Below are 14,914 nucleotides of genomic sequence, written 5' to 3'. Positions count from 1 at the left end.
TCTCAGAACTGTTTTTGTGATCTAGGGATTGGATTAAACAGCAAGTTTAGGTGCAGTAGAATTGGCAGAAATAGCAGCAAGGCCATCTGCTTTATTACATCTGCGTTCCAGCCACAGGGTAGGACTCTCAAGAGCTCTCCTGAGTCAGGGAGATCGGAGCCTGGTACTGCTCATATGCATCTTCCTGGTGCATGCGGTCACCGTACCGTGCACTTGATTTGCACGACTTGCTTTAAAAGACCCTGTGAGGCCTGCATTGCCAGCATAGTTTATCAAATCCAAGCAGCCATTAGTTATATAATGGGCATCATTATTTTATGTTCTACTATTGAACTGTGACACTTTATTTTCACTTAGAATTTTTGTTTTATAGTTACTGAAAGAACTTTTTTAGACTTTAGACAGATTTTTATTGGGTTGGCCAGAAGGTTCATTTGGGTTTTTCTGTAACATCTGAATGAACTTTTTGGCCAACCCAGTGTCATACCACTCTTGTTCATACATAGGAAATATAGCAAAATAGATAGACTAAGATACCCCTGAAAGCATCTCACTTTCAGACTAACACTCTGGTCGTCCCCATTCACCATCCCATTTACCCTTGCTCACGCTCGAACCGTTCCCTGTGCAGTCAGAGGCGTCTCATGAGACGACCCCACTGTGGTCCCCGGGGTTTTTTCCAACTTCTGATCTCCATTCTCCAAGTTGTAGTGCTGGTACTTTCTTGTCGTATCAGAGGATGTCTGTGGAAAGATTTTTCAGGCAAGAGCCAGGACTCATTCTTTTTAAAAGCGGTTTGTTGACTAAAAGTCAAGAGGTTGTAGTCACCCAGCCATGAATTCCTCCAGGATTACATACATGGGAACTGCTGCCTGGCCAAGAGGCACCCCAAAGTCAGAAATGGTAAAACGTGAAAATAAAGGGCATTTTATTTTTTTTCAAAGCGCATTTTAGAGTCATCTAAATAAAATACTATTCATACTTTACAGTGAGGAAACAGGCTCAGAGAGGTCAAGTGACTTGACCAAGGTCACACAGCAGGTCAGTACTATGTATGCAGCTTCACTGCTATACCCTTACCCACCTTCTTGAGTAGTGCAGGAGCCCCCATGAGGGGAGCTATCCTTTTCTTCTCTTTCCTTCAGTCTCCGTCTTTTTTCCTCCCTCATACTCTCTCTTTCTTCTGTCTAAAGAGGCCCAAGTTCTGATGGTTGTAAAGAAGCAATTTATTGCTGAGGAAACTCTAAAAGGAAGAGAGGAGAGATGCGTGAGTTGGGTTTTTGTTTTGTTTTGTTTTTCCCTTTAGATGTGCTTTTCATAACTTAAGCTCTTCTAGAAAAGAGACAAAAGTGGGACAGTATCTTTGGAATAGTTATCTCAGCGGATTAAGATCGTTTAGCCCTTTGGAGTTTGGGAAGCCTTTGGGAATTTGATGAAAGCTATGGACCTCTTTCTAGAACAGTCAGCATGCACTCAAAAGTTAGAGCTTTCTGAAACCAAGCCTTCCTCTTCCAGAATGTTAGCCTTGGCCGGAGGCAGGCAAGACTCTAGGATCAGCAGTGTCAAGGGAACTCGGTGGGATGACGCAGCCCTTCTGTGTCCGTGTTGTCCGGGATCCTAGTCCTGGTCACATGCGGCTGCTGAGCACTTGCAGTGTGGCTGGTGCAACTGAGGAAATGAATGTTTAATTTTGCTTAATTGAAGTTTAGATAGCTACATGAGGCTACCGGCAGTTGGTACAGATTTGCATGACAGCTAATTCACCACGTGGCCTGAGTAACAGTGGTAAAATGGTGGAAGTTCTTTCTTAGAGGTGGTGCCCAGTGTTCTTTTCTAGCAGCGTGGCTTTATCGTTCTGTATTCCACCTTATTTTTCCTTTCAGCCTTGTCTAACGAGTAGTGGATTCTTGAGAATCTGTTCACGAAAGTATACTTACTGTTTGTTCAGAAGTGAAAACTGGAACCTCTGCTTCCCAAGCATATGAAGTGTTTCTTTGGGATGTAATTTTCTTCCTTCTCTTTGTTTCAAGGAAAACCAGCATTGGAATCACCTGATTCAGGATGCACAGAAGCGTGGTGCCATTATTAAGACTTGGGACAAAAACTATAGACACGATGCAGTGAAGATTCTGAAACTCAAGCCCATACTGCAGAGAAGTCTGACTCACCCTCCTGCTGTCGCCCCAGAGGTGTCCACAGCCCAGGGCGGAGTGCCCAGCAACAAGCTAGACAGTGAATTTGCCAAGATGTCCTTTGCTTCTTCCCCGTACCACTCACCCTCTGACTCCAAAGAAGCCACTGTCACTGTTACTGCAAAGGACCCTGAAAGGCCACCCATTCAGGACCGGCTTCGGGACCCACGACTGCTTAGGAGGATGGGCTTGGGCTGTGAAGCCAAAGGGAAATGCCTCAGTGAGCTGCAGCCCTCGAGCCCCCAGTATCCCGGAGCAACGCCTCCCTTGGGAGAGCCAGGCTTCCCCGGAAGTCACCAGGATCCGACCAGTATCGGGCAGCAGCCCCCCGCCAAGGGAGCTGCTGTGAACAACCACAGTCCTCACGCGCAGTGCGACGCTCCAGCTGCTAGTACCAGTGCTTCCACGAGTAAACGTGCCCAGGAAGGCGGGGCACTCAGCCACAGGAGGGAGACCAGGGCCTTCACTGAGGGGGATCAGGAGAGGCGTGGCTCTCTGAGCCACCACACAAAGAGGAACTCAGGCTGGGACGAGAGGGGACTGGAGGAGGAGGACAGTAGCTTAAAGAAGAGGAGGCTTTTATAGTGGAGCCAAATGAGACTGTCAGCCACAGCGTTACTGCAGACTTCGGATGACCAGCTAGTAGGACTGTCCAGATAAGATTACTTTTTTCCTTAAAGGAGTTTGTGTGCTGTTGGAAACCAGAAAATGTATCCTAACACATGGGCCTCTTGGTCATCTTCAGTACTTTTTGTCAGTTGCAAAAGCTTTCAGAAAGCATTTGTGTATCAGTAATAATGTCCTCGAAGTCGAAGACTTAAAATGTTGATCTCTTGTTCTTCTGTAGAAAAGGTCAGACTGGAGAGGATGCTGTAAAAGTTGGAATGTATATTTGTATAGCAAATAACAGAATCCTTTTAAAATTTAATCTGGTAGACAGCTTTTCTTTCCCCTGCTTAAAATGTTAATCATTTTCAACGGAACAAACCTTATATTTAAAAAAAACAAAAGGTGGGAGGAGGGCAGGTCCTTTCAAAGATTGTTGTAGCAAACAGACGTCTTTAACAGCCAAGGCGGCCTGAGAGAAGGGAGTCAGTGCATTGGGTCAGATGCCTCTCATCCTGTTAAACCAACTGGCGTGTCCTGGGCAAGACCCTGGGAAGCAAAGCTCTGTTAGGTGAAGTTCCACTCATGCACCTTTTTAGACGAGGCACCTTGGCACAGGATATTACGTTTCTGTGACGAGTTCGTCTGCCTATTGTAGCGAGCACATAGTTCTCTAGCTAAAATTCTCATTCTTTGAGAGATGCAAGAATGTGAAATGAAAGAATAATTCTTGAAATGTCATTCAGATGCCCCCAGCATATTGTGAATTTCCTGCAACTGGTGGGTTACAAATCCAGTGGTTGCCAAGTATTAGATCAGTGCTGGGGTGGCTTGTGGAAGCCTGTAGATCGCCAACAGAATCCAACTCATGAAAAGCTGGATGTTTAGCATCTTCCCAAGGGATTCTGGTCACCGGGCAGCTTGGGAACCAGATAGGGCAGACCAGATACAATATTTTAGGCAGGAGAGAAACATCCTCTAAAAAGAGAAGGACGGGAGAGGAGTGCAAATACTTGGAGTTGAGAACAGGAAGAGAGTTGACAGATTGCCTATGATCTTTGGAAACCATCGTAAGTGACGCAAATACTCCGCTGTGGTGGAAGATCTGGTTAGAGGGGTTGTGCTTCTGTGAAAGGAAGTGGCCACGGTGGGCGGAGATTTGAGAGACTTGGATGAGGGCAGGGCTGCCTAATTTCAAAGTCCAGTTTTCCAAGCGCACACACACTGATGCTGAGGTACCACAGACTGAGAATCTGTGTTAGTAACAGCCGACCATTGTTTGAACTAGCCGTTTGTAGTGAATGCTGTGCGGCCCTAGCTAGTTTGGGGGAGAAAGCAGGCATTCCTGAAGGTGAATGTGCACCATTTGAAACTTTTTCGGTCGTCTGCTTTTTAAGCAAAAAGGGCTTTGTGTTCATCAGGAATTCTACTGAAGCAGGTTATTAAGAGCTTTAAAAAAAATGTTTGGTTGCCAAAGGTTTAAACATGCTACTTCTTTGTTACCCTTGTCCCTCCCACTGGTGTCCAGACCTCTGCTGATGGGATTGAACACTCCTGTCACTCGGGGAGCACGTGCTCTGTCCCCACAGTCAACCCCTGCTCCCCGTTCACGGAGGCGGGCTGAGCCCCGCTCTGGGTCAGGGGCTTCGTAAGCTTCCTGCCTGGCCTTTGGCAAGAAAGCTCATTGTTTCTTTAAGTTTACTTTCCTGCTGTCTTGGTAAAATGCTTCATTTAGCAGACACTTGTAGTGACAATTTAGAGAATCTAAAACCTGTAAGCTTATAGAAGAGGCATGCTGGAAAGAGCTGGGGTCAGGAACTTCTCCCACTCCGCTCACACAACACATGAAGTAAGTGAGTGCTCCCCACCCTACGTACTTTGCTGCCCCACCCGAACGATGTTATTTCCTGTTAAGTTTGGTGCCTGTTCTCACACGTGTTCACTTTTGGTTCACCTTCCACCTAGTCTGGTAACGCGAGAATTAGTGCATCATCCCTTGTAATGAGCAAGCCTGTGTCCTGACAGCCTCTCCCAGCAGGAAACAGTCATACCTGACATTGCATTGGAATCGATTTGTGGTTCCAGTTGGTGTATGTATTTGCATTAAGCATTTCATATGTACAGTGTGGCCTTTCTTGATGTGGCTGTCATAGCAGTGTTGTTGATTGGTGGTCAACCTTATTGCAGGTGAAAAATACGGCTGTTAGTTTTTGTCCTTGCCATGGCGTTATAAGAAAGTGGCCTTGTCTTCTTTCAATCTTAGCTCTTTCAACATGAATATATTCTACTTAAAAATTTGTTTTGCTTCTTTGTATATAATTTGCCTTGGACTTACTGTGCACAGTTTATTTAGTTCTGTGTTTTCATGTATTATCAGGAGCAAATTTGATAAGTACATGTGAATAACCTCCTGTAAATGAGTTTCATAACAAAATTGTACTAAACTGTTTTCTAAAGTTAGTTGTGCAAATTGATAATTTTTTTGCTGTAGTTTTGATTCTTTCTGTGCTCTGAATTCCTAGCTGGGATTTGGCGAGCAATAGCCCTGTTGTCTTTGTTAAAACCTGAATATTAAGAGAAAATGGCAGAATTAAAAGTGGAAACAAGAAAACTGACATGGGTTAGGAGTTATGTGTTTTTGGATGAAGGTTCAAGGCACTTCCCAGATATTCCATTTAGTCTGCCATTAGATTTATTTTATGCCGAAATTATCTGGTGGGGATTTGTTTTATTCCGGTTTCTCATCCAGTGCGCACCCCCAGCTCTCCTTGCTTCTCAGCTCTTCTTGGAATCTTACCTGTAAGGTTGCAGGGTGCACTGTGGCTAGTTGTGGTGTCGGTTACACGTTGACGTTTGGTCCAGAAATGCACGCTCACCTCCAGGCTAAGATTGGGGAGCAGGTGAGAGAGGAGGGACGGATGAACGGTGACCCACGAAAGCAGCTCCCGGGGCACCGATGGGGGCGCAGGGAATAGACGGCCAAGTTGGGGGTCACCACTGATGGCTACGAAAGTACAACTCGTTTTATAAAAGCAGTGGCTTCAGGGGGCGCAGTCCGATGTGCTGTGCTCCGCCAGGACGTGGGCACCGCCAGCTTCGCTGGGCCTCCCGCTCATTCCGGATGGAGGCACCAACTACCCACGAAGGTGAAGTGACGTACGTGTTCTGGGACAAGATGAACTTGCCAGTGACCTGATGGGAGGTGAGTGCTCTGCGATGGCTGTTTTACTTGTGGCGTTCATTACTGCAGCAGCTGTAGCAGTGATTCTTCAAGTCCCTCCTGACCAGCACACGCGCTGTCACCACCATGTCCTGGGTTTCACCATTTATTGTTTGAGGAATAAATAATTCAGGGAGGAAACTAAAATGTAACTTCACCTTAAGTAGCATTTCCAGTGTTGTGCCAGCACCGTGAAGGCGGGTTCTGTACACAGGGGATCCCTCTATAACTCTTAAAGGACCTGAGTTATCGTCACCCCGTCCTGCTGTACAGAAGGCATTTGCCAAGTCAGATGGCATAGATGGTGTCTGCAGTCGGACGGTGCGCGGAGCCACGGGAGCTGCCCTTGTGCTCTCTTCGTTAGAGCTCGGGCCCAGCCGTGCTGCTGGGCACTGTTGCCTTTGCTCTAAGCAGCATTGCTGCAAGTCACATTGTTAGTAGTTTTCAGCCTGGGAGGTGCACTTCGGAGTCACCTGGGGGAACTTCTGAAAAATTCCCACTCCCGGGCCCTGCTCTAGAATTCCTGATTTCATGGGTCTGGGGGCAAGTACTTGTCGCCTTTTTTTTTTTTTAAACTTGAGCTTAAACTCACTCTCAGGTGTTTCCGTCGAGTGGCCAGCCTTGCAGCCTGGCTCCTAAGGGTTCAGGAGGAAAAGGGAGCAGCCTTGGGGCCCATTGGGGTCACGTCTGCCTTCCTCAGTAATGGTCCCCCGCAGGGGCCCTGAGTGGGGCGAGGCCCACCACCAAAAGCCATCTGGCCATCTCTGCTTTTGTTCAGAAGGAGATTCCCAAGGGCTGCACAGTGGGGCTGGGGAAGGAGGTCTGGGAATATATCCAGAGAAAACCATAAATCGAAAAGATACGTGTACCCTGATGTTCATTGCAGCGCTATTTACGATAGCCAAGACATGGAAGCAACCTAAATGTCCATCCACAGAGGAATGGATAAAGAAGATGTGGTACATATATACAATGGAATATTACTCGGCCATAAAAAAGAACGAAATAATGCCATTTGCAGCAACATGCATGGACTTAGAGATGGTCATACTGAGTGAAGTAAGTCAGAGACAAATATCATATGATGTTGCTTACGTGTGGAATCTAAAAAAATGATACAAATGGACTTATTTACAGAACAGAAATAGAGTCACAGATGTAGAAAACAAACTTATGGTTACCAGGGGGAAGGGGGGGGAGGGGGAGGGATAAATTAGGAGATTGGGATTGACATGTACACACTACTATGTATAAAATAGATAACTAATAAGGACCTACTGTATAGCACAGGGAACTCTTCTCATTAGTCTGTAATGGCCTATATGGGAAAAGAATCTAAAAAAGAATGGATATATGTATATGTATAACTGATTTGTTTTGCTGTACAGCAGAAACTAACAACATTTTAAATCAACTATACCCCCATAAAAATTAAAAAAAACACAAAACAAAAACCACGCTGCCACCATTCAGGTCACAGGGACATCTTATCTTGGTTCCTCTGGTCAGAGGGATGGGTTTTCTATGAGGATTTTCCCACAGTCCCCGCTCACAGGGGCCTCTTTTCCTGGTCCTCCAGAAAACTACAAAACATTGCTGCTGCTTCCTTTACCAGATATCCGCCCTGGTCATTGCAAGTATCTGAAATAGTTAATTCTGATCTTTTTTTATAGTCTACTGCCATAAAAAGGAAGGCATAAGGGCATCACTCTTCTTTTTAAAGTGCATTTATAAATTAAATCTATTTATTTTTCTTTTTATTTTTTTAAATTAAACTTTTTAAAAGAAAAAATTGGAAAATTTTATTTGAGCCAAATTTGAGGATTATAACCCAGGAAGAACATCTCAGAAAGCTCTGAGAACTGTTCCCTAATTTTCTTTTTAAGCCCTTTAATTGCCACCTCTTCTAGTATTTAAACTGATCTAGTGAATCTAATAAACTCATAAACACGGTGAGTCTCCAGTTCTTTTAAAAAATACCATTTACATGCATACACTAATATGTATAAAATGGATAACTAATAAGAACCTGCTGTATAAAAAAATAAAATAAAATTCAAAATATAAAAAAAAAGAAACCAGAAAACCGGAGGTTTCTTTTCCTCATATCAAAAAATAATAATAATAAAACAAATACCATTTAATACAATGTTCTTAAACTTTTCCATTTAATCCTAAACTGAGTTATTTAGTAGGTTTCTAATTGAAATAACAAAACTAATCTGACATGAATATGCCAAATTCTCTTAAATGTTAAAAACACTTGAGCCATCAAATACACTTTAAGTAACAAATATAATTTGATATAAAAACATCACTATCGTTTTAATTTACTACATCATCTCAGGTTTAATTTTCAGTCTTCACGAAGTTAGAAAGCAGCCACTAAGGGAAGTTTTTATCTTCCTGTGTGAATTAAGGTTGGCATCCCAAGCAAGTTAAAAAACAAATATGTGACCTGGGGATGGTGTATGTCCACAGTGATTCTCAGACCACTGATTGGCACAGACCTGGCTCTTAAAACTTTTGTGAAATAAATCATATACATCAGAGTGTACATAAGACCGACGTAAAAGGAAAGACATAATAAAATAGACACCCGTGTACCCCCTACCCCATCATAAGAAACGGCCCTGCTGACGCCTGGAAAGGTCACTCCATGTTTCTTCCAGACACTCCTCCCCACCACCCCCTTCCACCTAGTTGTAACCCGAATTCTGAATTCTGTAGTTTGTATAAAGTTTCACTGCACACCCCCAAATTATATTTACTTAATTTTGAAGTTTATGTGATATATACAATGGGTATTCTGGGGCTGACTTTTCTCCCGCTCATCCTTACATTTCTGAGATGACTAGCCGCTATCCACTCTTTTTGGGTGGAGGGTAGTATTCCATTTTAGGAACACGCCCCAGTCTGCCCGTTCTACTCTGATGGACTTTGAGGTTGTTACTTCTTTTCCTGTCGCATTCCTCTGGTACCCACGTAGAAGAGTTTTCCCAGGCAGTGCTCAGACCTTTGTCACGTAGGGACACAGGACAGGAAGGCACTCCAGAGCACCTGGACGTGGATGCTTCTGGGCTTGAGGCTGTGACATCAGAGCTCCAGACGACAGCACGGTCAGGTGCTCCCTTCCCCAGGAACCAAGCCATGAGGACAGCATGCCAGGTGGGGCCTGATTGGAGCCCTGCCCTTCGCATCATAATCCCTTTATCCCACCAGTAACCCCCTTGATCACAGGAGCCAGACTTTGTGGGTTCCATTCTTTGCAACATAAATACCTTGATTGGAATACCCTTACCTAGCAATCTACTCTCAGGTAGTTATGGGGTCTACAGACACATCCTGTGGTACTAGCGATGTTGGACTTACATCCACCTCTCTGGGGCAGAGTGACAGCGCCAGATGTAAATAGATCCCGGTAGCTGGAAAATGTCCACAATGTTATGGTTAGGTGGGGGTTATAGTTTTGTTCTATATACGTGTATATATGTGTGTATGTGTGTGCGTATGTTTGTATATGTGTCTGTATATAGACAGGGAAACACAAAATAGATGTTTCTATAGGAAAAAGACAGGACATTCACCAAAATGCTGATAGAGGTTAGGTAGTTTTTTGTTTTTTAGTAGACTATTTTTTTAGAGCAGCTTTAGGTTTCTAGCAATATTGAGCAGAAGGTACGGAAATTTCCCGTCTACCCCCGTCCCCACCAGCAACATCCCCGCCGGATGGTACATTTGCTGCAATCGATGAAGCTACACCGACACGTCATGATCACCCAGAGTCCACAGCTTACATTAGAGCTCACTCTTGGCGCTGTACATTCCATGGCTTTTGACAAACGTGTAATGACTTGTAGCCACCATCAGAGTATCATACAGAGTATTTTCAGTGCCCTGAAAATCCCCTGTGTTCCGCCTATTCTAGGGGGTAAATGTAAGTATTATATTCTGCATACATTTTTTCATTTTTCCATTTGTTGTACAGTGCATGAGTTACTTTTACAATAACTTTATTTTAAAGAAGACACACCAGTTCTTCAGTCATTCTCTCTCTCTTTTTGTTCTTTTTTTTTTTTTTTTGGTTTTCTGGCCACCGTGCCGCTTGTGGGATCTTAGTTCCCCGACCAGAGATTGAACCCCGGCCCCCAGCAGTGGAGGCACAGAATCCTAACCACTGGACCGCCAGGGAATTCCCATCATTTTCTCTTTTTTAAAAGGTGTTGCCCCAGAGTCTGTGGAAAAAGCCGTGTTAACAAGCCTCCATCATGTCCTGTGATGCTCCGGTTTCCGAGGTGGGCCGTGGGAGGTCCAGCAGTGTGGTATCTCCACGAGCCTTCCACAGGTGCTCACCGCCTCTGGGGCTCAGTGTAACCTCCTCTTCCTCATGGAGGGTCCCCTGCCCTCACACGGCCTCCTGGCCTTCCCATCCTGTACCCCCAGAGCCAGGGGACACAGTGGGGGCTTAGGAAAGGGGTTATTGAATGAGGGACAGCTGCTCTGGGAGGAGACCTCCAGCCACCTTCCCTATCAAGGGTCCATCCACTTGGACGCTGTGCCCAGGACACCCACCTGGGCCCTCCGGTCCTGGCCCTGTGGACCCGAGGTCCCCACAGTGCCAGGTGCGCCTGCAGCTGGGATGTGATTGAACTCACCAGCCGGGCACCTCCTGACCTTGTGATACGAGGTGTCCCGGGCTCACCCAGACTGTCTCTGTCCAGCCGTGGAATCAGACTTCACTCCGAGGAGCCCTGGTTCCTCTTAGGGGAGGAGCATATTTAGAAACCAAGATCTGGGCTCCAGGTTTCCACCCTTCACAGACCACCAGTATTGGCTCCTCTGCTGGAAGCTCTTTCCAGAACTGAAGTCCCGGGAGGAGCAGGGTTGCCACTGGCCCAGCAGATCAGGGCTTCCCCAAGGTCTGCCTCCTATGTCTCGGTGAGGGTGGTGGGAGTGAAGATGCCCAGAATGTGATCCCCTCCCTCATCTCTTCCTCCTGGTGGAGGATGAGGAGGGGCTGTGATGCCCAGGGAGGGGAAGGCGCTCACTGTGCCCGGGCTGGCGTTGGGCCTCAGGGGAGGCAAGCAGTGTCTGCCTGGTTCCTTGTGCCCTGGGACCCGGCACGTGGAGGTCTAGGGTATGCGCTGGGTGAGGCAGGGAAGGAGGGAGGGAAGGAAGGAAGGAAGGAGAGACGGAGTGATACGGCCCCCCCTTGGCAGGCTTTGGTGGGGGGGAGGAAATGGATAACAGCTGACACTGGTCACTTACTTTGGGACAGCACTGCATGTATTAACTTCTTTAATCCTCACAATAGCCCCATGATGTAGGTGCTGTTTTCCACAACCCCATTTCACAGATAAGGAGACTGAGGCACAGAGAGACAGAGTAACTTGCCCAAGGTTATCCAGGTGGTGGAGAACAGCTTCGAACCCAGGTGGTGCGACTGAGAGCCCCTCAATGCCATCCCTTCTGCCTTTAGAAACTCGCTACCCCCCGCCCCCCTACCCCCCACCCCCCATGCTGCTCGAGGGGAGAAATGTGGGCACTGGGTCAGCTGTGAGATGTACAGCGCAGGACAGGCCCCAGTGCCTTCAGTGTCAGCTGCAGGGCACAGCTCCAGGAGCTCCCGGGACTCTGGGACCCATTCCAGCTGCTCCTGGCCGGGTCCCCAGGGCCACTTGCTCGGTCAATAAAGTAGGCGTCCTCTGGCCGGAAGCCATCTGTAACACGGTTGCCGCAGGTTCACCCACCTGGCCTCCGGCCTCAGCCCCCCTCTTGCTGGACTAAAAGGTCTTCTGTGCCTCTGGGAGCCCAGCCACAGGGGTTCTGGGGGCCTGGCCAGACCCTGTCACGTGGGAGAGGTGCATGGGTGGGGCAGTGGGCGGGGAAGAGGGCCACTGGTGGGGGCAAAAAGGAAAAGGGTGAAGTTTTTCATGTCCTTTCAAAATTAAAAGATCTCCTTTGATAGTCAGGATGTATTGCTAAATTTTGTAAAGCAGGCTAAAGAAGGGTGTGTACAAGATGAGGCTATCATTGCTAAAATAAATAAAATAGAAGGAAAAGGTGGCAGCTTTGCGGCTCAGTGTTATAAGCTTGGGCTTCTGCACCAGAGAGACTGCACTTGCAGCCTGGACTCAGCCTCTTCCTGGCTGTGTGACCCTGGGCAACTTGCCCACCCTCTCTGTGCTGGATAGTCATTGTTTCTTGGTGCCCCTCCTCTGGATGGGGAAAGACAGCCCACCTCCCTTGAGGGAGTGGGAAAAGCCGGACAGAAGGGTGTGGGCACACTGTGTGTGGCCTGCCGGGGAGGCCAGCAGGAGGCAGGCCTGGGCCGGGGTGGTGCCCATGGCAGCATCAGGGCTTCACAGGGACAGCAGCGATCGCTCTCTGGCCAGGATACTGGGTGGCGCTCCTGGCTTCACGACACCACCACCCCTCACCCCGTGCCTCTGGCGTGTGTCTGTGAGTCCTATGATCTTTCAAATACTCTTTTCTGCTTAAATCACCCAGAGTTGTCTTTTGGTGCTGTGCCCAAGATCTCCGACCAGGACACTTTTAGAGCCTCAGTGTTCTCAGCTGTAAAATGGCTCTATTACCAGAGCTCACTTCTCAGCTTCATCTCAGGGATCCTTGAAAGAAGATATATTCAACCTCAGCACAATGCTTAGCACGGTCTTAACAAATGCTGGGCAAACTCTCTGTATATAGGTTTGTTTTATGGAAAAGCACTGGAAATGTACTTCAGAAAATATTAACAGTTATTAGCGTTGGACGGAGGATTGTGGGTGATCTTAAGTTAAAAATTATTATTATTTTGCATTTCTGTTTTTTTCTAACTCCCCTGCAGTCGTGATTTGTGTTTTATAAAGGGGAAAATAAAAACGAGTAAAGCTTTTCTTCCCTGGGCTTCTACCCTTAACCTCAGGCTTTTACCCTGGCCTGAGATGTGCAGGGATCTCTCGGGGACTCGGTGAGACTGGCCCAGCTGGAGGTGCAGGGCCAGGGCAGGGGTGCGGGCATGGGGGGAGCCCCCTGCCCAGGCCTGTGGGGAGATGCCGACAGCTGCTCCCCAGGTGCCCATAAATGCCTCATAACTGTAAAAACGCCGACGCAGCAGGCCTGCTTATTTAGAGGGGGCAGGTGAGGGCAGGGGGCGAGGCATTTCACCTGACAGCAAAGCCATTCGGATGATGCCCGGCTCCCCAGGGCCCCTTCCTCTGCCCTGGAGCCGCTGCAGGGGCGGAGGAGGGGTGTGGGCAGGAGCTGCAGGCCCCGCCGGGTGGACACCCTCTTGCCTGGGCTGCCGAGGCGGCAAGGCCTGGGTTCACACGCTGTCCTGAGTCACCTCCTGCCCCTGCTTCTTGGCAAGCGTGGCTTCAGGCAAGTTACCTCCCATCTCTGAGCCTCGACTTCCCTCTCTGTTAACTGGGTAGACAGTCCCTTCTGTTGAGAGCATTCTCAGCCTGGGGCGATTTTGCCCCCACTTTGCAGTGCCCGGAGGGAGGGCTACCGGCACCTAGAGGCTCGAGGCCTACCACACAGAGGACGGCCACTCTCCACCCCGCCCCGAGAGAATTATCCAGCCCCGAATGTCAGTGGCACTGAGCGTGAGAAACCTGTCCAAGGGTGAAGGTGAAGGTTAAGCGCAATCCCGCACGCACTGTGCCTGCGACAGTGGCTGTTACCGTTCACGCTGTGAAAGGGGGGCTTTCTCCTCTTCACCTCTCAGAACCAGATGTCAAAACATGAGGTCTGGGACCAGGGCGCACCATTGAAAAGAGGCCAGGCTGTGACTTTGGGCTCTGCTAACCTTGTTTTCTCCTTTTCCCCACTGCCTGAAAGATGTCAGAGTTTTCCAAATGGCCACTGGCAGCTTTCCCTCCCTCCTCCGACTGAGGTCAGGGCCTGAGCCGAGTCCTCAGGGACCCGGGCTGCCACTCTGATTTACGATGCGCTCCACCTCCCCGGTCCTTGCTTGCACAGAGGCTAGTCCCAGGGAAGCTGACAGAGCGCTGCTGGTCTGGCGAGAGAGGTCAGGGCGGACAGAGTGCTGCCCACTGAGGACCCCTCCTCCCAGACCCCTCAGGGCCTTCCAGGGACACACCCAGGGCGACACCAAGGGGTATGTGTGTGTGTATGTGCGGTGGAAGCTGCTGGTGCCCGACCCAGAGCCCATCTATGGGAACCCCCCTCCACTGCTGTGATGCCTGTTACAGCTCATAGCCGCCCATCTTCTGTACTGGGGGGGGCCCCCAAATCCAGCATGAAGCCAACGGCATGAGACTGCCCCCTTGCCTCAAGACGTGATTTATGCTCAGAGCCCCGGTGGGTGGACCAGGCTGAAGGTGGGCATCCCACTGGGCTTCCCCGCCCCATCCTAATTCTCTCACTCCCTTTCACATGTGTCCTGACAGCACACCCTCCGCAAATCCACGCACTGAACCCGTCTCAGGCTCTGCTAATAAGGGACCCAGACCTAAGACTGTGTGTGTGTGTGTGTGTGTGTGTATTTGGGGGTGAATGATCATGGTTCCTTTATATGTTAATATCACGATGATTAGGAGGAAGGTGACCACTGCTCACAAATTGCAGCCTGCAGTTGGTGTTTTATCTAGAGGTGGATTTTGGTCAGCCTGCCCTGTGCTCCTTTGAAGGCGGAGGCAGGTCCTGTTCTGGAAGGAGGCGGCTTGACAGGCCCTGAACTCCTGGGCCTAAAGCCACTGCCATCTGTTGTCTTCGTTGTGGGCAGTGTTATGACACAGGGGCTGTGGCTAAGCGGGGGTAACATTCTAGTGTCTCTGCATCAGTGGACTCAGAGACCAAGATGCTGGGTGGGGAGGGCCAATAACTTAGGAATTGGTAAGTCTGCGTGTAACAGAAAACCCAAAGACCAGTG

General features: G+C 48.4%; 1 protein-coding gene across 8 annotated transcripts in view; it reads left to right on the top strand.

Annotated features, from left to right (window-relative positions):
- SETX (senataxin) overlaps positions 1-3,120 on the top strand; it is an 88,925-nt gene extending 85,805 nt beyond the window's left edge. For 7 of the 8 annotated variants that reach the window (XM_082400661.1, XM_082400657.1, XM_082400658.1 and 4 more), the window contains one exon: positions 2,031-3,120. In XM_082400661.1, coding sequence (XP_082256787.1) covers positions 2,031-2,777 — 747 coding nt within the window. In that variant the 3' untranslated portion in view covers positions 2,778-3,120. Of the gene's footprint in view, positions 1-989; positions 1,042-2,030 lie in introns of all 8 variants that reach the window. The other variant, XM_082400662.1, reaches the window with a different exon arrangement.
- Positions 3,121-14,914: the final 11,794 nt, after the last annotated feature.

Source organism: Balaenoptera borealis, assembly GCF_965194805.1.
Source record: "Balaenoptera borealis genome assembly, chromosome: 8".
In the NCBI taxonomy this organism is placed as follows: domain Eukaryota; kingdom Metazoa; phylum Chordata; class Mammalia; order Artiodactyla; family Balaenopteridae; genus Balaenoptera; species Balaenoptera borealis.
The sequence above is the reverse complement of the archived record's forward strand: the minus strand, read 5'-3'. Positions and strand labels throughout refer to the sequence as shown.